Source organism: Bos mutus, chromosome 14 (genome assembly GCF_027580195.1).
Source record: "Bos mutus isolate GX-2022 chromosome 14, NWIPB_WYAK_1.1, whole genome shotgun sequence".
In the NCBI taxonomy this organism is placed as follows: Eukaryota; Metazoa; Chordata; class Mammalia; order Artiodactyla; family Bovidae; genus Bos; species Bos mutus.
In genome coordinates this window covers 57,106,771-57,130,479 of record NC_091630.1, presented here as the reverse complement: position 1 = coordinate 57,130,479, position 23,709 = coordinate 57,106,771, and the positions used below count along the sequence as shown (strand labels likewise).

The 23,709-nt window shown below is 39.5% G+C and overlaps 1 protein-coding gene across 5 annotated transcripts in view; it reads right to left on the bottom strand.

Annotated features, from left to right (window-relative positions):
* Positions 1-23,709, bottom strand: part of TOX (thymocyte selection associated high mobility group box) — a 311,403-nt gene that overhangs the window by 55,366 nt on the left and 232,328 nt on the right. For all 5 annotated transcript variants that reach the window (XM_070382368.1, XM_070382367.1, XM_005889171.3 and 2 more), the window contains one exon: positions 2,969-3,250. In XM_070382368.1, the coding sequence (XP_070238469.1) occupies positions 2,969-3,250 (282 nt within the window). The remainder of the gene's footprint in view (positions 1-2,968; positions 3,251-23,709) is intronic.

Here is a 23,709-nt window from a genome sequence, read left to right as displayed (position 1 = left end):
TACAAATTCATACCTCAGCAACAGTATAGGATATGGACCTGATGTGTCAATAGAAAATGGCGAAATCTATCAGTATTAATTCTATGAACTTCTGATTTCTACTCAGTGTGCTACACATATAAATTGAAGAGTGTAGGAAATGCTTTTGTAAGTAAGAATAATCCTGCATTAAATCTACTGTCAGAAGGTGCTAATTTTGCATTAATTTCCTGAAATGTAAACAATGAATACTGATAAAGATCTAATCCAGATGCACAAACTGATCCTTCCTATGAGTAGAACATGAATTTTTTCCCCTTGCAATGTAGTACATATCACCTATGTTAAGAAATTTAACTTGAATCATCATCCATGCATAATCCGACACCTAAACCACTGACCACAAAGAGATTCTTGGCGTTCACATTTAGATCCTGGTGCTCACTGGCTGGAGATACCATTAGAAGAACACACATTTTCTTAAAAATTTATTTTGCCCTTGAAGTGATCAGCCAAAGATCAGGCTTTCACTAGCCTGATACATTATTCAAGTCCTATCAGTTAGTCTCCTTCTCTTTTTCTTTCCCTCATGAGAGGATGGCTCACTGACAGGGAGAGACCATGGGATAGAGGGGATCAGCATGGGCGCTCATATCTAGCTGTGTAGCTGCTGTAAAACGTATCAGGCATTTGTTTTCATCAGGGACGGCAGACAGCAGTCATGGAAATGAATGTCACGAAAGAAGAAGTTTATACTCACACAAACCCAGAAACAGGAGGCCCAGCATGCCATACAGGGTCAAGAGGCAGAGATGGGAGAGGGCAGGGAAAGGCCAGAGTCCTTATTGCGGTTTTTGTGGGAAGGAAGGAAGGGGCCGAGTCAGCTCAGGACCGGAAGGTCTGAACAGTTTTCCATGGGCTCTGCTCTAAAGGTGTTCCCTAGTTGTCCATAGCTGGTCCTCCGGGGAGATGTGGCAGGGGTATTGGTATGGTGTGTAACAGTTTGATGAAGGAGATGACTTGGGTGTGGCTCTGGATGTGTTGGTATGTCTATCAAAGATGTGCTCACAGGGGAGTCATTCACCATCTCTAGGAATTAGCTACCCTGGTGGTGCTTCGAGGATTAACGCCCTAAATGTTAGAGCTTCAGGAATACTGAAAATAATAAAATGTCAACATAGCAGCCTTGTCTTTTGACATCAGGCTGAATAAATCTATGTGTCACTATTTGGATTGTTAAAAGATTAGTGTAGCAGCTGCTGCGTCACTTCAGTCGTGTCCGACTCTGTGCGACCCCATAGACAGCAGCCCACCAGGCTCCCCTGTCCCTGGGATTCTCCAGGCAAGAACACTGGAGTGGATTGCCATTTCCTTCTCTAATGCATGAAAGTGAAAAGTGAAAGTGAAGTCGTTCAGTAGTGTCTGACTTTTAGCGACACCATGGACTGCAGCCTATCAGGCTCCCCAGTCCATGGGATTTTCCAGGCAAGAGTACTGGAGTGGGGTGCCATTGCCTTCTCCAGTGTAGCTAGCAATTGTTAGGTTAATTGTATAGATCAGAATCCCATGGTATTGCCTTTTGTTTCCCCAAAACAAAATTCTCACAAAGTGAAAAGAAACAAAAGACTGACACAAGTGACAATTCATTAGTGCATTAAAAATTAGGAGGAATATGAAGTATGCATGTAGCCACCAGTATTTTCCACAGTAACCAGGGACAAGAGTCCTCGAGGGGTCATATTTGAAAGATGCTTTAGTGACGTGGTGCTTTAGTCGATTAAGTCACGTCTGACTCTTTTGAGACCCCACGGACTGTAGCCCACCAGTCTCCTCTGTCCATGGGATTTTCCAGGCAAAGACACTGGAGTTGGTTGCCATTTCCTTTTTCAGGGGATTGTCCCCAGGGATTGAACCCTCTTCTCCTGAATTGCAGGTGGATTCTTTACTACTGTGCTACCAGGGAAGCCCGCCTGACTGATAACCAAGGCAATAAAAAGATGATTTTGATGTTCTTGACTGAGAGTATACTTGGTTATGAAACAATCATTTGACAAGGGTGCCTTGAGTACTTTAAAGAGCTAAATACTTTTGTAGTTAATTTTCCAAAAATAAGGACAACGAAGACCCATCTTTATACAGATAACTTAAGGTGATGCAGACAGACAACCATAATGGCCTGGCGTTAACAAAAGGTAAGTAAAGAAGCACCCAGGCTCCTTTCTCTGGAAGGGCATCATCTAGTACTTCTGACCCTTCTTTTCTTCATCCTAAATATGACATGTTTGGATCAGATGATCTCAGAGATTTCTCTAACCATCACACACACAGAGACCCATCATTATAACCCTGGGATATTGCCTTTTTAAAATAAAGCAGTTAAATTGAAAGATATTTTTGAATGAGCAGTGAATTAAGCCTGACTTTGGATATTGAGTCCTAGATGTTTGTTTATTCTCCCTTACTCACTAGCAGACCCTGTACTGTGTGGGTGCAACCTACTCCTATGTTTAGTACATTTTCATTTAAAGGATTTGTTGCTGCTGCTGCTGCTAAGTGGCTTCAGTGGTGTCTGACTCTGTGCGACCCCATAGATGGCACCCCGCCAGGCTCCCCCGTCCCTGAGATTCTCCAGGCGAGAACAGTGGAGTGGGTTGCCATTTCCTTCTCCAATGCATGAAAGTGAAAAGTGAAAAGTGAAAGTGAAGTCACTCAGTCGTGTCCGACTCTTAGTGACCCCATGGACTGCAGCCTACCAGGCTCCTCCGTCCATGGGGTTTTCCAGGCAAGATTACTGGAGTGGTTGCCACTGCCTTCTCCGAAAGGATCTGTTAGGAACTTAAAAATGTAACTGGACAAGCAGGTGATTTAACTCATTCAGTCCCCCACAATGCTTCCCACTTGGATGATATTACCTCCATCCACCTGAAGTCAGGGGAAGTGCTAATGAACAGTTTTTTTTTAGGCAGCAAGCATTTCTTATAAGTCCTACCTTAGAGGCATCATCACCCTCGTCTTCGTGCACTGAGCTGGATGGTGAAGGTGTCGCAGATTTGCTTCCAGGAGGAGATGGTGAGTTGTGGGGGACACTGCCCCCTCCCACGTTAAGTCCAAGCTGAGCGCTGAGCTGTGACTGGTTGATGGTGGTGAGCTGGCCATGCGGCATCATTCCCGGCTGCTGCCTGAGGTCTGCAGGCTGAGCCCTTGGTCTCATGGCTGCCATCTGAGGATGGGAGCTATAGTGCGTTCCTTCTGGGTTCCGTATATCTTGCATCTACAAAAAATGGATAGGAATAATTTTTCACAAAACTTGTTTCTGGAAAAAAAAATCCCTAGGCCTTAAAACTCCATTTTTTAAGTTTAAACTCCTGGTCAACTATACACATTTCCACCCTTCTCCTAGAGAAGGATAATCGTAACTGTATGTATCACCCTAAAGATACTAAAATACAGAATGTTGGAAATCCATTGACATTACATTTTATTACTCAAGACCTGGTTAATTATATTTACAGTCCTTCTTTACACTGCAGTGAAATGCAAACATATATCATTAACAGATACTGATAGTGTAAGTTTCAAAATACTGGTGTTTATTAGTGTATCAATATTATATAATTATTAGTGATTACAGCATTCACTGGTGCCTCAGAATGTAAAGAATCTGCCTGTGATGCAGGAGACACAGGTTCAATCCCTGGGTCAGGAAGATCTCCTGGAGAAGGGAATGGCTACCCACTCTAGTACTCTTGTCTGGGAAATCCCACAGACAGTGGAGCCTGGTGGGCTATAGTCAATGGGGTCTCAAAGAGTCAGAGATGACTGAGCAATTAACATTACACTACTATTACAGCATTCACAGTAATTCATGAAAATCCATTTCTTTGATTCTCATCAATTAAAAAAGGTTTTGAAAGTTAAGCATACTATGGTTCTCAGCTTAATTCTATATAGGCTAGTATTGGCCACATGATCTATGAACTTCTGACTTAGAACACTTACAGGCTGGTATTAACCAAATGATTAATTGACTATTGAAATGATTTGACTACCTAGTCAGATTTGAAAGTAAAGCTCTAAAGTTGCAAGGTCACGATATTAATCCATTATGCTATCTGGGTCACTGCTTTTTAGCCTTAATGAGACTCACTCTTATAATTCAAGCAGTGAATTTTGTCTCTGCAAGGATTAGAATTAAAAGCATTGGAGGATGAAGCTCTTAACGCATCTAGAGGTCAAATGTGTTGTATAAGAGCAGTGTGGTGAATTTCACTTAATATTTCTGTGGCATTTTCAAACTTAAAATAATGGGAATATTTTGTGAGGCTTACAGAAGCAGCTCAGTTTTGTTCTTGCTTAAGGGTACTGGGGAGTTCATGCAGGTAGATTTATAAAGCAACAGAGAGAAAAAAGAAATGGAAAAAAGAAGGGCAGTTCTTTTTTAACATGAAGAGATATACGTTAAATTTACATTTGGGAATGGAAAAAGTAAAATAAAAGTTACCTTTCTCTATTTCATTAAGAAAAAAACCCCATACAATGTCAGAATGCCTAGTAATTACCCATCTGCAAATGTTACCATGACATGGAAATAATGAAAAGGGCAACAGGTAACTTAGTCATAGGATTTTTTTCTTTTGGTAATAAAATCATTTTCTACCAATGTTCTCTAGGCATCTTACCAACCCAGTTAGACCCGTCTGAAACAGGAGTTGTGACTGAAGAGGTGTCTGCCCCTGTTCTCTGTATTAGGTTCACTGTCTCCACCATAAGTCATCATATTAGTCAATACTCCCCTTCTGACCTTTCCAACTCTTGCTACTGCTTCATCTTCAGACTCACTTCTACGTATCCTAGTCTTTGGCTCTCCTAGGAGATGGGTTAGGCTGACCCTATGCTTTTATAGGCATTGCTTTCCTGGTTCAAATCAACTTTTTCCCCCATAATTTAAACCATGTCCCTCTAACCTTCCAAAAGCAGCTCACAGTTCTCCTTTCTATGAAACCCCTCATTAAGCAGTTATTACTATTCAATGATATATGTTAGCTCTGCAGAGGCCCTAGTGCCATGTTCTCAGTGAAAAGAAGAGACTGAGGGGTTTTGAATATCTGTTGAAGAACTATATAAATAAATGAGTAAAACCTGGAGATCTTAAAAAACAATTTACCCAAATCACAGAGTTGGAGTGAAAACCTACATCTCTCAATTCCAGTCTTTGATACTTTCTACTGTATTAAGCAGCTGATCCAATATTTTATGTATCCTAAAGGGATAGTTATAGTTAATTAAAGATAATCAAACACACCTGTCCAAACTGTCTACCCAAATCCATGGTTTTTATTGAGTCCATTCATGTTGCCTCCACTCATGTTTACTAAAATAGTGTTTGTTCCTGTGTAACTGTTCATATAACTTCTATAATCTGATCAATACTAGCATTCACGGTTATCCTGAAGTTGTGCCACTGAGTCTCTTTTCAGGCCCGTACTCTAAGGTCCTGAGGTCATAATGTGCTTTTTTTTAGACTTTTAGCATGCGGAACTGGTGTTTCATTGTGGCCACCGACTAATGGGAGCCCATAAAGGGTACTGTTCTATACATAGGGCAGCTCCCTCTCTCAACCCTACACCAAACAAAGCTGTTACATGCATATTCAAACATATCTTTTTGTAGAGTCCTGTAAATTAAAAATGCTTACTAACAGATTCATACTTTAAATTATTTTCCCAAAAGTATGTAACTAATTGATATTCACAGAAATCCCAAGTTACAAGCTTGAACAGTGTGCAACTTATCTGGAGCTCACTTCTCACTCCTTCAGCAACACTGTGGTTTTCACATGACATGGCGGAAAGTGATCTCTAAATTACCTACACACAGAGTTTCCAGATTTATGCCTACAAATTCCACCTCATAGCACCTATCTCTTTCACTATTTTGTAATATTTTCTTAAAATTATTATTCTCCCATGCTAATTAGTGTGGTGAGTAGATCTCTGAGTACTAAAGCTGTATTTTCACCTTCGTAATTTTAGTAGAAGGAAGTGGGCATGGTGAAAGGGAGTAAGGAATCAGTTTGGGTAGGGACCATGAAGCACTCAACAGGATACCACTTTTTCAATAGACTTATCATTAGTTCAAAATATCATGTAACCAATGGTGTTAGGCCAGGCAGACAGCAGCTTTAACACTGAATCAAAGACCACTTCTCCTGTGTGGAGGGTGGCAAGCACAAATTAGAGAGCACATTCATCTCTTTAGCCCTCAGATGCACTTAGAAATAGATCTTAACACCCCTGGTGACATTTCTGAATTAGGAGGAGTTTTTTCATTCCAGCCTGCTTTCATAGGAGTCAGTTCAGTGTTCATCACTGCCTAATATATAACATGGGGCAAATTAAACTGGAGGGAGCTTGATTACTGAAAACTAAAAATAATTAGTCAGCTCATGAATGTAAGCAAATGTTTTGATTACTGGTTTCCTTCTAGAAAGATAGTGACTGACTACAGATCTTAATGTGAAATATGAAACATCAACTTGAAAAATATTATTTCCTGTTACTCTCCAGTATTTTCCACATATTGTGAATAATTCGCTTAAGTCATGCTTAGTCTCAACTGCTATTCTGACTCCTCTTGGCTCTGCCATTGACTTCTATTCTTTTTACAACTTTCCACCCCTAAAAGATTCCCTAACATTCTGAGTCACATTTCTTCCATCCAGCTAAGATGCATCACGATTTTGTTAGTGGGGAATTTCTAAATCAAAATGTATAATTCTGGCCCCAATTCTGGGTCTAACTCTGCTAGACATCACTACTTGGACATCACCCCTGCTGGAAAACTGAACAAAGTTTTCTTTTTCAAAACTATTTTGTACTCTGTGTCTAGTTTCTCTTGATGACACCTTCATCCTCTTCATCACCTCTACTCCAAATGTTCTAGTAATTTTTGGTTAATTCCTTCTCTATCAAACTCTGGTGGGTTCCACTCAGTCGGCTCCAAAATACCCCTCCCATCTGACCTTCTCTCACCCCACACCATTCACGTATTTCAGGCTTTCACTACCTCTTCACTTGCAACAGCTACTTAACGTTTAATAAAAAGAACATCTTCACATCCACCCCAAAGAGTGCTGTAAAATTAATCTCCATGAGTCAGACTCAAACACTTCTCAGTGATATCTGCCTCCAAAATGGAATCCAAACTCTTTGGCATGCTATTCAAGACTCCAAATAAACTTTATTCCTTATGTGTCCATCAAACACCTAATTATTCAACTAAACCCAACTAACTGCTTTTCTTTGCCTCTCTCTCTCTCCCTTGAACATGTGCCTTGTCTATGCTGCTCTTTCAGCATTCACTTTCTGAGGAGTTGCTGTTTGAAAATTTGAAAAACAGTTAAAAAATACTTTGCTCTGTGATTTGCAGTTTGCACAGAACTTTTTCACCTGTTGGGCCTTATAATTCCCCTTTGAGGCAGAAACGTCTGTTTACACAAGTTTACTGAGGATGGTAGAGCTTAAATGGTCTCAGCTCTCTCTACCAACAAAGATTAGAGTAAAAATACGCTTATTTTACATGTTTGTGTTCTTGTCACAATTCCATGATGCCATTATCATATTCACATATCCAAACACTGAATAAATTTTAAAGTTCAAAAGTCAGCTCATCTACAAAGCTTCAAGAACCTCCTTATTCTGAACTGCTAAAGCATTCTGCTTATACTTTCTTTGTGGGCAATACTTTTAAATTTCTTAAATGTGTATGTATTTCTACAAGGTAATCTTGATTTGTACATGACTAAAGCAGTACACTCTGTAGGAGATCAGCCCTGGGATTTCTTTGGAAGGAATGATGCTAAAGCTGAAACTCCAGTACTTTGGCTACCTCGTATGAAGAGTTGACTCATTGGAAAAGACTCTGATGCTGGGAGGGATTGGGGGCAGGAGGAGAAGGGGACGACAGAGGATGAGATAGCTGGATGGCATCACTGACTTGATGGACGTGAGTCTGAGTGAATTCTGGGAGTTGGTGATGGACAGGGAGGCCTGGCATGCTGCAATTCATGGGGTTGCAAAGAGTCGGACACGACTGAGCGGCTGAACTGAACTGAACTGAACTGAAAAGCATTTTTCAATCCTTCCTGAGATCTCTTTTAGTTAAATTAGGCATTTCAAGTATTCTAAAAACACTTGCCTAGTCAGTGTATAAATGAAGAAATGAACATTACAAGTACAAACTGACTTTAGCCAGTATGATGATCTTTATTTTTTTCCTGTGAACTTCATCTAGCTTTAGTCCCAAGATGAAAAGAAAATATGAATAATGTCTGTTTCCATTTGTGGCAGAAATCTCAAGCTGTACCCTCTGATCCTCATTTACTTTGGTCCAGAGGGACAAGCCTCTGGTATTTAGCTTGTCGAGCCAAAAAGCTGGCTCACAGAGGACACTGCCTCCTTTATTTGCAGCTTTATGGTCATGTGACCATGTTTTGGCTACTGAAATATAAATGAAAGTGTTGGGTGGTCCTTCCAAGAAATCTCCTTGAAGGAAGGGTTCACTTTCCTTTGTTCTTTTTCTGCTGGAAATAATGTGGGTGTGGTGATTAGAGCTCAGGAAAATGTCTTGGACCAAGAGGCAGCACCCTAATGTTTTTGGACTCACGGAAAGAAGCCTGAGTGTCTGACTATCATGAAGACACCAGACCACGGACGGTCTACCTACCATGGGAGTATGTAATGTGGAAGGGAAGTAAAGGTCAATCTTTTTCAGTCCTCTTGAATTTTCTGTTGTACATAGCAGAACTAATCTTGCCTGATACACCCTAATAGATTATAAATTCAAAAAAGCAGGGATAGAAATCTACTTCATTTACCAGCGTAGCCCTCATATCTAGCACAGACCTTGACACATAGTAGATACTCAGCACATATATCTTGAATTCCATCAAATAGATGCTCGGGTATATTTAGGACTGATGACTTGGGCTTTACACAAATAATATTAAAAATCCTTGATCTTTTGGGAACTTCATTTGCTACATTCTTAGGACTCAAATGTCTCAAGGTGCTTTCTAACTTGTGTGTGCATTTCTCATTTTGTTTATTTCAAGCCCAGTGAACTTTGTTTTTTTCTTGACTGAAAGTCCGGCATGTCATTGGCATTTCAGTCTTGAATGGCTCTTAATAGTTATCTCCCCATTGGGGAAACCTGATCCATTGAACTTAGAGGATAGATTTCACTTTTTTGAAAACTGGAACTGTTTCCTTAAATTTCACAGGTTTTTGTTGAGGATTAATATTGTTCTTTATAGAAACTAAAAAATGTCAATTAAAGTAATGGAGGAGGATTATGATGATGAAGAGATTTTCAATGAATTCCTTCAAAACCTTTTTCCAATTAATGGAAAGCAAAGGCTCAGTTAAAATCAATTAGGAAACCAAAGCAGATAACATGTGTTCTCCCCTCCTGACCTGCCTATTACATCCATGGCTTGATGCTAATATAACATTCTTTTCTCCCCTGGCCCACAACTACAGTGTAAGAGTGCCAGGCTGAGGAACAGCTGGAGAAGGACTCTGTGGGCCCACTCTGATACAGATTTAAACACGTTTGCATGTGATTTTTCTTGGGTTCTCTTTGAAAAGGAAAAGGAAATAATACCCAGGTTGTTCAGCTCAGATTATTGTTTTAAAAAATGAGTAACATTTTGTGTATAACTAATAAAAAAAATCCTTAAAACATTAGTTGTATTAGTAACTAAAGGGTGTTAAAATTGCACACTTGAATGGCATCAGAACAAATGAAGGCCCGAGTTTCAGTATTTAAAATTGTGTGTTTCCCAATCCTTCAGAGTCTGTTTTCTTCTTTCAAATATCAGCATCCTTCAGAGTCCAACGTGCGAGCCTTGAAAGCTATCATTATCACTGCCTCCAGCAGACAATCCGTATCAAAACAGTTGTACACATAAAGCTCGAACGACGTCTTGGCTCTCTCTGCTCTGATCCAGCTGTTTGAGTGAACAGCAGTTGGTGAACAGAGCCTGGAACATGGGGAGCCCTGAGGCCTTATTTGCTAATGCGGCTCCACCAGCTGCTGCTTTCTATGGGCCTTGCAGGCGAGGCTTGGAAGTTTGCCAGTTGCAGCAGGAACAAGAGAACGTGAGGAATCTCTGAAGCCCTTCCGTTTACCCCTGTCTGTCAGCATTTGACACCCTTTGCTGTGGAGTGTTTTTCCCAGCACCATGAGGAGACCCCTCTGGCTTAGGCTGTGACAAGTGCTTACTCTCGGTCCCTTTAATACACACTATCAAACATACACCGTTCTCAGCATCCAAAGAAAAGCTTCTGAGCCTTACTCTTGGTACTCCATCCAGCCCTGCATGATTAATCAGGCCAGGAAGGCTAAGCGTTTCCATTTTTCTTAGGAATAATGCACTCTAAGAGGCTATGAGAAGAATGTAAATGTTGATATTATTTAAGTCTCCAATTTGATTACATATTTTTGCCAGGGATTCAATTAATATGTAAATGCATACACCCGAACAAATGCATGGGTAAATTTAATAATCAAATTTATTATTTTCCTAAATGCATTTCCAAGAGAGAGCTAAATTATTTGTTGTCCAAACAAATTAAATCATTTCTATGTGATCTCCTTGTGTGATCTACTTATTAGTTAAAAACATGTATTTTAAATAAGCTTTAACACTTTTGACTATTAGATTTCTGACTCTGAAGACCAATATTTAACATCAGAAGAGGGGAAATCTAGGAAATACATATGTATAGCACATGTTAAATTTTTTAAAATGAGGAAAAATGCAGTTTGAAAAAAAGATTGAGGATTTTTATGAAAATGTATTTTTATCCTCAATATTTGACCAGAATAACTTGATTTCAACTTTGATGTTCCAAAAAAACCCTGTTTTGGAGTCTACTTTTCTTCCCATAGACAATATGGATGCATAGATTCATGTTTCTTTACAATGCACTAGAATGGAACATCTGTAGTCTAGTTTGGATGGTGCATGCTAAGTCACTTAAGTCGTGTCTGACTATTTGTGACCCTATGGACTGTAGCTCACCAGACTCCTCTCTCCTTGGGATTCTTTAGGCAAGAATACTGGAGTAGGTTGCCATGCCCTCCTCCAGGGGATATTCCCAATCCAGAGATTGAACAAGCATCTCTGTGTCTCCTTCATTGGCAAGTGGGTTCTTTATCACTAGCGCCACCTAGGGAGCCCCTCAACCTGAACTTCAGGTGGATCTCTTACTGTCTGAGCCACTAGGGGATGTTTCCATTAGTTAGGATAGTCATCAGAAAACTAATTATTACAAGAAAGCAAAAACTCTGAAGCATAATTCATTAGACATTTGCCAAAAGGATAGACATAGTACTCTCCAGGACTACAATCCTTGGGGAAGATGAGAACCACCCTGGAAACCAAGTGCTCATGTCCACAGGCGCTCCCACTGCACCAGACCATCTACTTCCTTCAGACGGGGTCTCTCTCTCATGGCAGCCTCTCCCATGAATCAGGACCCTTGTTACACAAGGGGCTTGATATGATAGAGGAAAACATCATCAAAAGTTTTTAAACATCATGGTTAAAATTTACACTGGCTAAAGAGCACTTAAATTTTTTAATTAAAAAATTTTAACTTAATTTTTTGTGTGTTCTTCCAGGGATGAACCAAAGATCAAATGTCAAAGACAGAAAGCCACAGAAGGAGGTAGAACCCTCAACCTCTAAATGTCCTCAGTGTCCTTGCCAGGTACTGACCCTCCTCGACAGGGCTCGACTTCTACATCCCCTAGGTGCAGAAAGAAACACCTGAGTTGCACTAGTGTATGCATCTGGATTCGTTATTATAAACTGGAAAAGCAATTCTATACCATTTTCTTTGATTTCTTTCTCTTCCTTTTCCCAGATGGGAGGGAGTGTGTTACGGTGGAAGGAACCCTGCTCATGACATCATCAGACTAGCTATGTTCTAATGAGTTATCCTACTTTTAATTTACTTGGCCCTCATTGTCCACCTCTGCAAAATAGGTGGATAACAATTTTTCAACAACAATTATTGATTGAGTGCTTCCTTTGTGCCAGGCACTGCTCTAGGTACCAGGTAAACAACAGTGAGAAGCACACAGAAATCCCTCCCTACAAGCTCTTACTAATGCAGGAAATGTGATAAAAAGTGTGAGGTGTAGTTTGTTCGATAGAGGTTAAGTTGTAAAGAGACCAATATGAGAGAAATGTGCTGACTTTAAATGTTTGTTTCAAAGTGCAATTTTGAGGATTAACTAAAATAAAAACCATGAAGACATTTTGCCAAATGTAAACTTATTCTGTGGTTGATGCTGCCATGCATTCCTTTTTGTGGAAGAGGCTGCTATTTATCTTTTGCTATCAACCTTGGGTTGCTTTCCCTGACTAGTTCTAGTTCATGGTGAACCACTAACATGGTTGTGACCAAGCATTCTGGCAGCCCAAAGCTGGCATCTGTAGAGACTTTCTCTGAGAAAAGCTGGGCAGCTCATGTCACACAGCACAGGGGTTTGCTGTGAGAAAGTAAATAGTCCCTGATCAGTGCTAATAGGCTAACTGGGAGATACAAAGTTCAAAAAAATTTTAATGCATAAAAATATGTTGCAGTTCATAGTGTACCATTCTTTCCCATCAACTCTGTGCATATAATCTCTCCTTTGGATCACAATGATGTTTGGGAGCTTGTGGGATAGACTGATACTTTCTAACTGCACAGTTAGAAAGATGTTTTTTTTTACTCAGATTGAGGCACTGCATTTTTTATTGTTTCATGTCAACACTCTTTGTTGCTTGCTGTTATGGTTATACCATCAACATTTCAGTATTACCAAGCTTGACACTGTGCTTCAGGGGGCCTTGAATAGGTTCCTCTACCCAGCACAAGTAAAGCAGACCCACAGATGTGCAATGGATGAGCTTGGCTCTTAGGTGAGAAGGACAGCTCTCATAATTCTAATTAAAGGCAGGACACGAAAGCTCACAGACTGAAATTTCTGCCTTATCTAAAAGGGTTTGGGGGACTCTGGTTCTCCAAACAGTTGAGTTAGCAGTTCCTACACACTTGTCCACCTCTGGTGCTAGGAGTCTGTGAGTCTGCTTAGGGCCTACCTGTGATTAGTCAGTGAAGTCCTTTATTTGTACAGATCCTGTCTTTCATATCTGTACTACAAAGTGTAGGCAGTGCTTTGTTCACAGGGCTATAATCTTATATTAACGTGTATTCAAACATGCTAATGTCTGTTCACATTTCCTCTGCTTTGATGTTCTCAGAGAAGGGACTGAATAATGTGCCTTATTTTCAGAACTCTTTCAAAGGATTGTGTGCATTGAAACAAAAAGAATGGATTAGAAGAATAGGTGATAAGAAAATTGGGAAATGTTATAAGACATGCCCTGTGGGAGCTGTGGTTTTTCTATGAGAACTTGCTCCGAGTATTTATAGCATCACAAGTCCGCTGAAATGGTTTTTTAATACTATACTCAGACCTGAAAATTTAACTGAATTTCATACTTTCCACTGGAATATTAATGGGGCGCTAGTAAAAGTGGAGATGTCAAGTGGAATATTGACTTCCTAATATCAGTTCAGAAAAGTGATATTTGAGTTCATTTAGAGGCTGTTAAATCATTAAATACACATGACATTCCCTTAAAAGTACATCTCAAGAGGCAAAATTAAAACCTGTATTCTGCTTGGCCCAGATAGTTTTCCTATACAGAATATTTGTATGCTCCCAACTTATTGGGGACTTGAAAAAAGTGCATTTTAAAATTAGTATGTTATTATGGAAATCTTCCAATAATCCTTTTAATAATATATTATAAAACATTAAAATAGCATGAAACCAAGATAGGAGAGGCTGGAAATCCTCTCCTATTGAGCATAATATTAATGACTTGGTAAAATTGGTCTAGGAAAATTACAATGTCTTTCAGTTCCTTAAAAGTGTCTGACTTGGTAAGTGACCTTAAGCTCCTTTAAAACAATTAAAAGATTCAAATATTTGTCCGCCAAAATTTTATAGCATGTTAGATAATGGGATGAATGTAGTTATATACAGTCTCTATATTTCTGAGTATACCTAATTTAGTTAATATTAACATTACTTGCTCATTTATGCTTTTATACACTTTGAGTCACATAAGGTCAAGGTCTCTAATCATAAAACTACTGAATGCTATTCATGCTAATATAAAAACCCTTTCTTTAAAACAACTGCCAATAAATTTCATTATAAAAAGTTATTAAAAGGGTTAAAAACCTATTTAATGTCAAAGAATTTGCATGACTCAAACTTCTAATAAAGAAAGAGAATAGGCTTTCTTTCTGAATTATTTAAATCTTTACTGACTGTGCACTGAACCATGAAATTAGAAAAGTGTTATTAGAAGTATTCTCTGGTTTTTATAAAAGTTGGAGCCCAGAATGTATCAAGCTATAGTCTTTAACTAGACTAGTTAAAGCAATAGGTTTTTAATCCCAAATACATGGCTTCTACTGATAGAAAGGTCATAATTAAAACTCTATCCTGTAGCTTGGTGATAATAAAATTATTATTACAGAGGCACACATGTTCATTTAAAATATATGAGGTACATATTCCAATTTTAATTTGGACAAATATCTTCAAGTTTTTCGATCTTTCAATGTCCGCTAACATAGACTCACTTAACCAATAATTAGGTTTTAATGGTGGCTAATTTTAAAGCACTAAAGTTAAGAATTTGAATTATCTATCATTTACAGGTTTAACATCTACCAAATATATGGTGAAATTAGACTAATTATGGTCAAAAGAGTTAAAAAAAAATCACAGTTCTGCATGATTATAACCCTGTTTGATGATGGCATAAAATTTTTGACATATCCATTATAAAAAATAGCAAACACACCTTTCACAGTTTAAATTTATTTCTCTGGGAAACTAACTTAGTACAACCGATTTGAACAAGAAGGCTATACCTAACAAGAGGACTTCCCAAGTGGTGTAGTAGTAAAGAATTTGCTGGCTAATGTGGGAGATATAAGAGATGTAAGAGATGCAGGTTTGATCTCTTGGTTGGGAAGATCCCCTGGAGAAGTAAAGGGCAACCCACTCCAGTATTCTTGCCTGGAAAATTCCATGGACAGAGGAAAGTGGAGGGCTACAGTCCATGGGGTCACAAAGAGTTGACACAACTGAGCTCACACACACGCGCGCATACCCAAGTGGGCAACTGTCTACCCATCAGTCTCTCCAACTGCTCAGTGCCAGCCTTTGGTAGCTGTAGTCTTAGGTTCTCTTATTAATATCTGATACTTGTTGATCCTACCTTATATACCAAGCACAGTGCTAAGAAGCTGATAAGCACAGCTCTATTTAACCCTCACAATAACAAGGTGAGACTGTCAGACCCCTGAAGCCCCAGAGAAGGGATTCTTCAGTTATGCAGTGGGTGGATCAGCTGGAACTGCTCTCAGGCTGCCTAATGGCAAAGATACAGGACCCTGTGTCTGATTTGATGCTTACAGGTGTCCTTGTAATATTGAAAGAGCTTACTGGGGAAGATGCAGTTAGAACCGCGAATGACTGAATTTAATGTACTGATTTCTTGGGTAGGAAATTCAGTTCAAAATATTTTCCTGTGTATTTACTCTGAGCCAGGTACTAATCAGAGACCCTCAGAGAAATAAACATAGATATACTGTCCCTGAGCTTGAAGAGCTCCCAGTGCTGGGAGATATGCTGTAACACAAGTCAGAGGGGATTAATTTCTGTAACTGAAAGCATACTACTACAAAACTGCAGGGGAAGGCGTGTGACTTCCACGCAAAGAACTAATGGCTGACAGATGGTTCTGAAAAGCGCAAATAATGCTGCAACAGGCAATCTGTCTGCATTGCACTGAGACTTCAGTGAGCAAAACTAAAAATTGAGAGTGCTTTTCAATATAAGAAGACATTTGGAAAATGGAAATGAGTAGAAATTACCCCTGGAGGCTGTATTATTGACACTAGACACACCAATTGATTGTTGGAGGGTCACTGTATCCACTGTATTTTCAGGAAAGTAATGATTTGTCTAAGATAATGTGAGATAGAACTGAACAAAAATAAAATAATTATGTGGCTTTTCCACTGAAGGATTATTTTTAAATCTTAAAAATGTAATGCACAATCAAGTCAAAATATTTTTTTAAAAATAAAGCAATCTAATAGTTTGATATCTGTTTGGGAATTAGCAATTTGATTTTCAAATGCTTTATCTTCTGAATCTTAGGATGCCAGAGACATTTTGTAGTTTCAAGGCTATAAATCAGAATATATTTTGAAGTATCAAGTTGTGCTAACCGAAAGAAGTCAATAAAACACATTAACATTTGATGTTACATAAGCTGAGAGACTGTTTTGTTGTTGTTGAGTTGGTAAGTTGTGTCTGACTCCTTGTGAGCCCATGGACTATAGCACACCAGGCTCCTCTGTCTTATTAGTTTGCTTTAACTGACCCCAAATATGGACCTAACATTGGAAAAAGAACTTGGGATTTTTCACTGGGTTCTAAAAAGTATTTATGGGCACATGAACACCAATCATTTTCATCTGGATCTTTATAACATTCACTTCATTAACTAAAAATGCTGCCACATAAATTATGCTCTCACAGAACAAGTTGATCAAAACCTTTCTTTATATTGCCCCACCTGTCAATCAGCGCCATTCATTTGTGAGTGAAGTACATTACCCAGAAGGAAGAAAGAGGCGGAACACTTTGAATGGAGATAAGTGCACAGATCTTGCTGTGGGTCTAGGCTGGGCTCATGGATAAGTGATATGAAAGCTAAAGATCTCTTAAGACAAAAATGGAAAGTACAGGAAGTATAAAACAGATTCTTTGTGGGGAAAGAGCACTGAGTGGACATCATCTGCTTAAAAAAAATAAATTTCCTCTCTTTAATAGCAAACGTTAGCTAAATGGATGTTTGATGGGTTTATGAGAGCTGGTATCAGGAACTCTGAACAGAAAAGAAGTGCTTTCTACACATTACATTCAATTTTTGATGAAGATAACTTTTCCACCTGATTAATCATTAAGTGGTCTCTTCCACCTGCTCTCCTGGAAAAAGTGGTGGATGGCTGGGACACTGGGGAGCTGCTGACTCTGAAGCACAGTAAAAGGGGACCCAGTGTAAAAGTGGTCTGCAAAGGGTCCATCCATAGCAGGGTGATGAGCACATGTGTTGATGACAATGATTCTGACGTGGCCCCTGCCCTGACAGGGAGGCTATTTTAGAATAAGAATTCACTTACATTAGCAGCATCTCTGCAGAGAAGGCAATGGCACCCCGCTCCAGTACTCTTGCCTGGAAAATCCCATGGGTGGAGGAGCCTGGTAGGCTTCAGTCCATGGGGTCGCAAAGAGTAGGACACGACTTCACTTTCACTTTCACTTTTCACTTTCATGCATTAGAGAAGGAAATGGCAACCCACTCCAGTATTCTTGCCTGGAGAATCCCAGGGACGGGGGAGCCTGGTGGGCTGCCGTCTTTGGGGTCGCACAGAGTTGGACATGACTGAAGTGACTTAGCAGTAGCAGCATCTCTGAATAGTCATGTCCCTAATCTGGGTAACATAATTTTGGTAAAATGTTTAAAAATTCCCAGGAAAGGGGGTGTCCCTATGAATGTAATTTTAATTTAATTTAGTGTCTTGGTTTTTTGTTTAATTCTGGTTAAAAACTGTTCTAGCTGCCCTTGCCCACTTTTCTCCCCCAGTTTAACAACTAATTCTAAATGAAATGTAATCCACATTCTTTTTATCATGACTCTTGAAGAGTTTCAAGAGCATGGATCTTCCTCTCAATTATCACTTTGCAGTTCTGTGGCTTTGGAATATGAACTAATATTTTGCTGATTTGTGGATACACCCTTCCCAGTGAATGCTTTTCTGATCCTTAAAGTGCTATGCAACAAAAAGAAAAGTAAAATACAGTATTCATGAGCTGAAAAGTTTGCTTGAGAGGACTCACATTAATGGAAATCTGCCAGGGGAACTTTCTTTTTTAAATTAGAAGTTATATTCACTTTATTATTTTATTACTCCCACCCTCTAAATTTTAGTAATAGCATTGATGTATTTTAACACTAAAAAAGAAACTACTATCACCTTAGATAAAGCCTGAAAACCCATGTTTAGGCTAAACCCATATATTAACAGAACTATTCAAACAATAGGAATCCTTATTGTAAAAGAGTTTACTTGCATCTAGTACATACTGAGACTGCTATACGAGAAGGTATATAGGTATACATGTCAGAATACTGACATTTCTTCAAGCATTGGTTCAAAAGGAAAGCCCAACAAGAACATAGCTGTGGACACTGGAAAGGATAAATTATTTTAAAATTTGCATAATTACTAAGCTGATAAACCCAAAATGTCTCAATGCCACCAGAATAAAACCAGGAGCATTCTTTGTTATGAAAATTTAATTGCAAAAAAGTAACTGATAAGGACAACTGCTGTATTAAATTTACTTTTGGAGACATAAGCAACATTTATGCTTTCTATGCTTAAGCAATGACATGGAGAATCTACATTTGAACAGTTCTCCAAAATTATAACCTGTACCCAGAATAAATGTTAACTGGCAGAATGGCCACTTAGAATAGTAGTAGAATCTTACTAATTGGTCAGTTATATATTGATACTTGCAATTCTGCTGTTCCCTTATTCCCAGATAATAAAATAATCCAAATATCAATGTCAAATCAAGTGGCTTTTAAAAGAATGTTAAATATGTGGTGCTGCTGCAAGGCAAGATAATTTTTGCAAGTTATGAAAAATGCACTTTGCTCCTGGGTAAAATGTAGTTTAATGATATGAAAATAAGCTCATGTTTCCTGTGTATTATATTTACAATTTTGTGTCTGAAACATATTTAATATCTCTAGCATAATTATATGACCACAAGATGACAATCCAATAAATGGGAAAAATCTCAACTACACTGATCAACCAAAGGGAAAGAGAAAAACTTACACCATTAAAGTTTAGAGCCTATTATAAGGGAACAAGAAAGAATATCTAGCCAGCAGTTTTTAAATTTAAAACCATCTGATCATTCCTCTGCATCTACATTCATAAAAGCTAATAGAGATTTCCAGTTGCAATTTATTTTCTGAAGAAAAAAATGCTCTTGGAAAAGACAGAAGTCAGAACTCTTTAAAAGGTACATTACATTTCATTTCCTCTTTCACAGGCCAGGGGTATTTTAGTTGAAGACTAGAAATATTTATATTTTCATGTTCTTCTTTTTTTTTGGCTGTGCTACACAGCACGCAGGATCTTAGCTCCCCGACCAGGTATCAGATCAGGGCCGCCCTGCGGTAGAAGCACGGAGTCTTACCTACTGGACCACCAGGGAAGGCCCTTCATGTTCTTTTTTTTAATGAAACAGGCAGATAGCTTCTGGGGGTCTTATGTTCCTTGCCTTGTTCCTCCCCAAAACGTTCACTGGATGCTCACTGTGTGTGACCCGCACTCAGGTGTGGCGTGGATTGGGTGGGGTGGGCGGAAGAAAAGGTGGCGGGCGGTCAAGATGAATAAAGCTCTACCCTACAGCCTCTCAAGGGCAGCCACCTCAGAGACTTGCCTTGACAGGCCTACCACAGTACCTCCATCCATCCTGTCCCAGGCACCTTGTTCAGAGCATGATCACTGTCCACAGTTATCTGGGGCAGGATGCTGCAAACTGTGACATGCACATGGATCCTCTGTGGATCTTTCTGAAATATGATTCTGACCCAGGGAGTTTTAGGAGGGGCCTATGCAGAGTACATCATGAGAAATGCTGAGCTGGAAGAAGCACAAGCTGGAATCAAGATTGCCAGGAGAAATATCAATAACCTCAGATATACAGATGACACCACCCTTATGGCAGAAAGTGAAGAGGAATTAAAAAGCCTCTTGATGAGAGTGAAAGAGGAGAGTGAAAAAGTTGGCTTAAAGCTCAACATTCAGAAAACAAAGATCATGGCATCTGGTCCCATCACTTCATGGGAAATAGATGGGGAAACAATGGAAACAGTGTCAGACTTTATTTTGGGGGGCTCCAAAATCACTGCAGATGGTGAAAGCAGCCAAGAAATTAAAAGACACTTACTCCTTGGAAGAAAAGTTATGACCAACCTAGACAGCATATTGAAAAGCAGAGACATTACTTTGCCAACAAAGGTCCGTCTAGTCAAGGCTATGGTTTTTCCAGTGGTCACGTATGGATGTGAGAGTTGGACTGTGAAGAAAGCTGAGTGCTGAAGAATTGATGCTTTTGAGCTGTTGTGTTGGAGAAGACTCTTGAGAGTCCCTTGGACTGCAAGGAGATCCAACCAGTCCATTCTGAAGGAGATCAGCCCTGGGTGTTCTTTGGAAGGAATGATGCTAAAGCTGAAACTCCAGTACTTTGGCCACCTCATGCAAAGAGATGACTCATTGGAAAAGACTCTGATGCTGGGAGGGATTGGGGGCAGGAGGAAAAGGGGATGACAGAGGATGAGATGGCTGGATGGCATCACTGACTGGATGGACGTGAGTTTGAGTGAACTCTGGGAGATGGTTATGGACAGGGAGGCCTGGCGTGCTGCGATTCATGGGGTCGCAAAGAGTTGGACACGACTGAGCGACTGAACTGAACTGAACTGAAAACTCAATAGTTCTTGACAAGGTCTCAGGTGGTGCCACTGTCGCCAGTACACAAAGCCACATTTGAGTGGCAGGGCTCTAACAGGTGTGTTGGTAATGGACTTCCATGACCAGACTCTGAATTCTTTTTACTTTTTAAATTTTTTAAAAGTATTTATTTTTAATTGGAGAACAACTGCTTCACAATATTGTGTTGGCTTCTGCCATATATCAACATGAGTCAGTCATAGGTATATGTATGTTACCTCCTTCTTGAACCTCTCTCCCACCTGTCACCCCATCCCACCCCTCTAGGTTGTCACAGAGATCTGTGACAAAATCAGAGTCTGAATTATGAGTGCAGGGTTCTTTGCCTGCCTTGTTTATTTCCCTTTCTCAGTGCAAGACTCGGGTCCCCTGAAGAACGGGGCTCAGGGAGAATCATGCAGCAGAAAACTGAATGGGAGAACCCATTGGTAAAGCTCCCAGCTCTCCCAAGTTGTGTCTATCCTTTGTAGATCTCTTTGCTTATTTTCATGCTGGGAGTTTATGGTATAGATTGGCCAGCTGACAATGGGGCACTCTGATCTGGCTTTTCTGTGGGTGGACTGATAAGAACATTATTACTGGCAGGTCCTGGGCTATTATCAAAAGCAGTGCTTAGAGGGAAATTTATATCACTAAATGCACATATTAGAAAAGAAGAAAGATGTAAAAAAAAAAGCTTAAAAAACATAAGCTTTTCTTTTAGGAAATTAGAGAAGGAAACACAAGTTAATTCTAAACCTCGTAGAAGAAAAGAAATAATAAAAATTAAAGAGAAATAAATGAAATGGACAACAGAAAAATGATAGGAAAAAAAACTAACAAAGCCAAAATCTGGTTCTTTCAGAAATCATTAAGATTTCATGCAAAGATGGGCTTAATAAAGGACAGAAATGGTAGGGACCTAACAGAAGCAGAAGATATTAAGAAGAGGTGGCAAGAATACACAGAAGAACTGTACAAAAAAGATCTTCACGACCCAGATAATCACAATGGTGTGATCACTCACCTAGAGCCAGACATCCTGGAATGCGAAGTCAAATGGGCCTTAGGAAGCATGAACAAAGCTAGTGGAGGTGATGGAATTCCAGTTGAGCTATTTCAAATCCTGAAAGATGATGCTGTGAAAGTGCTGCACTCAATATGCCAGCAAATTTGGAAAACTCAGCAGTGGCCACAGGATGGGAAAAGGTCAGTTTTCATTCCAATCCCAAAGAAAGGCAATGCCAAAGAATGCTCAAACTACTGCACAATTGTACTCATCTCACATGCTAGTAAAGTAATACTCAAAATTCTCCAAGCCAGGCTTCAACAATACATGAACTGTGAACTTCCAGATGTTCAAGCTGCTTTTAGAAAAGGCAGAGGAACCAGAGATCAAATTGCCAAAATCTGCTGGGTCATCAAAAAAGCAAGAGAGTTCCAGAAAAACATCTATTTCTGCTTTATTGACTATGCCAAAGCCTTTGACTGTGTGGATCACAATAAACTGTGGGAAATTCTGAAAGAGATGGGAATACCAGACCACCTGACCTGCCTCTTGAGAAACCTGTATGCAGGTCAGAAAGCAACAGTTAAAACTGCACATGGAACAACAGACTGGTTCCAAATAGGAAAAGGAGTACGTCAAGGCTGTATATTGTCACCCTGCTTATTTAACTTATATGCCGAGTACATCATGAGAAACGCTGGGCTGGAGGAAGCACAAGCTGGAATCAAGATTGCTGGGAGAAATATCAATAACCTCAGATAGACAGATGACACCACCCTTATGGCAGAAAATGAAGAAGAACTAAAGGGCCTCTTGATGAAAGTGAAAGAGGAGAGTGAAAAAGTTGGCTTAAAACCCAACATTCAGAAAACTAAGATCATGGCATCCAGTCCCATCACTTCATGGCAAATAGATGGGGAAACTGTGGAAACTGTGGAAACAGTAGTTGCCCTTATTTTTCTGGGCTCCAAAATCACTGCAGATGGTGACTGCAGCCATGAAATTAAAAGACTCTTGCCCCTTGGAAGAAAAGTTATGACCAACCTAGACAGCATATTGAAAAGCAGAGACATTACTTTGTCAACAAAAGTCCATCTAGTCAAGGCTATGGTTTTTCCAGTGGTCACGTATGGATGTGAGAGTTGGACTGTGAAGAAAGCTGAGCGCTGAAGAATTGATGCTTTTAAACTGTTGTGTTGGAGAAGACTCTTGAGAGTCCCTTGGACTGCAAGGAGATCCACCAGTCCATCCTAAAGGAAATCAGTCCTGAATATTCACTGGAAGAACTGATGCTGAAGCTGAAACTCCAATACTTTGGTCACCTGATGCAAAGAGCTGACTCATTGGAAAAGAACCTGATGCTGGGAAAGATTGAGGGCAGGAGGAGAAGGGGACAACAGAGGATGAGACTGTTGGATGGCATCACCAACTCAATTGACATGGGTTTGAGTGGACTTTGGGAGTTGGAAATGGACAGGTAGGCCTAGCGTGCTGCGGTTCATGGGGTCGCAAAGAGTTGGACCATGATTGAGTGACTGATCTGAACTGAGTCAGGTTAACCAATAAAAAAGTGAGGACAGAAATTATCAATATTAGAAATGAAAGAGGAGTCATCACTACTGATCTCAAGCACACTATAAGGATAATAAAAGAATAACATAAAAATTCTATGTCCATAAATTTGACACTTTTGATGAAATGGAATAATTCCTTAAAATTAAAAAACTACAAAAACCCCTACAAAGAGAAAAACATAACCCAAATAATACTGTATCTATTAAATAAATTATCCAATAATTAACAACCTTCTAAAAAGAAGTCACCAGGCCCAGATGGTTTCTACCAACTACTTAAGGAAGAAGTCATGACATTCTCCATAATATCTCCAGAAATTAGAGGCAGAGGAAACACTGTCTAAATCATGCTATGAGGCCAAAATAACTAATACAGAAACCAGATAAAAATACTGCAAAGACATCACAGACT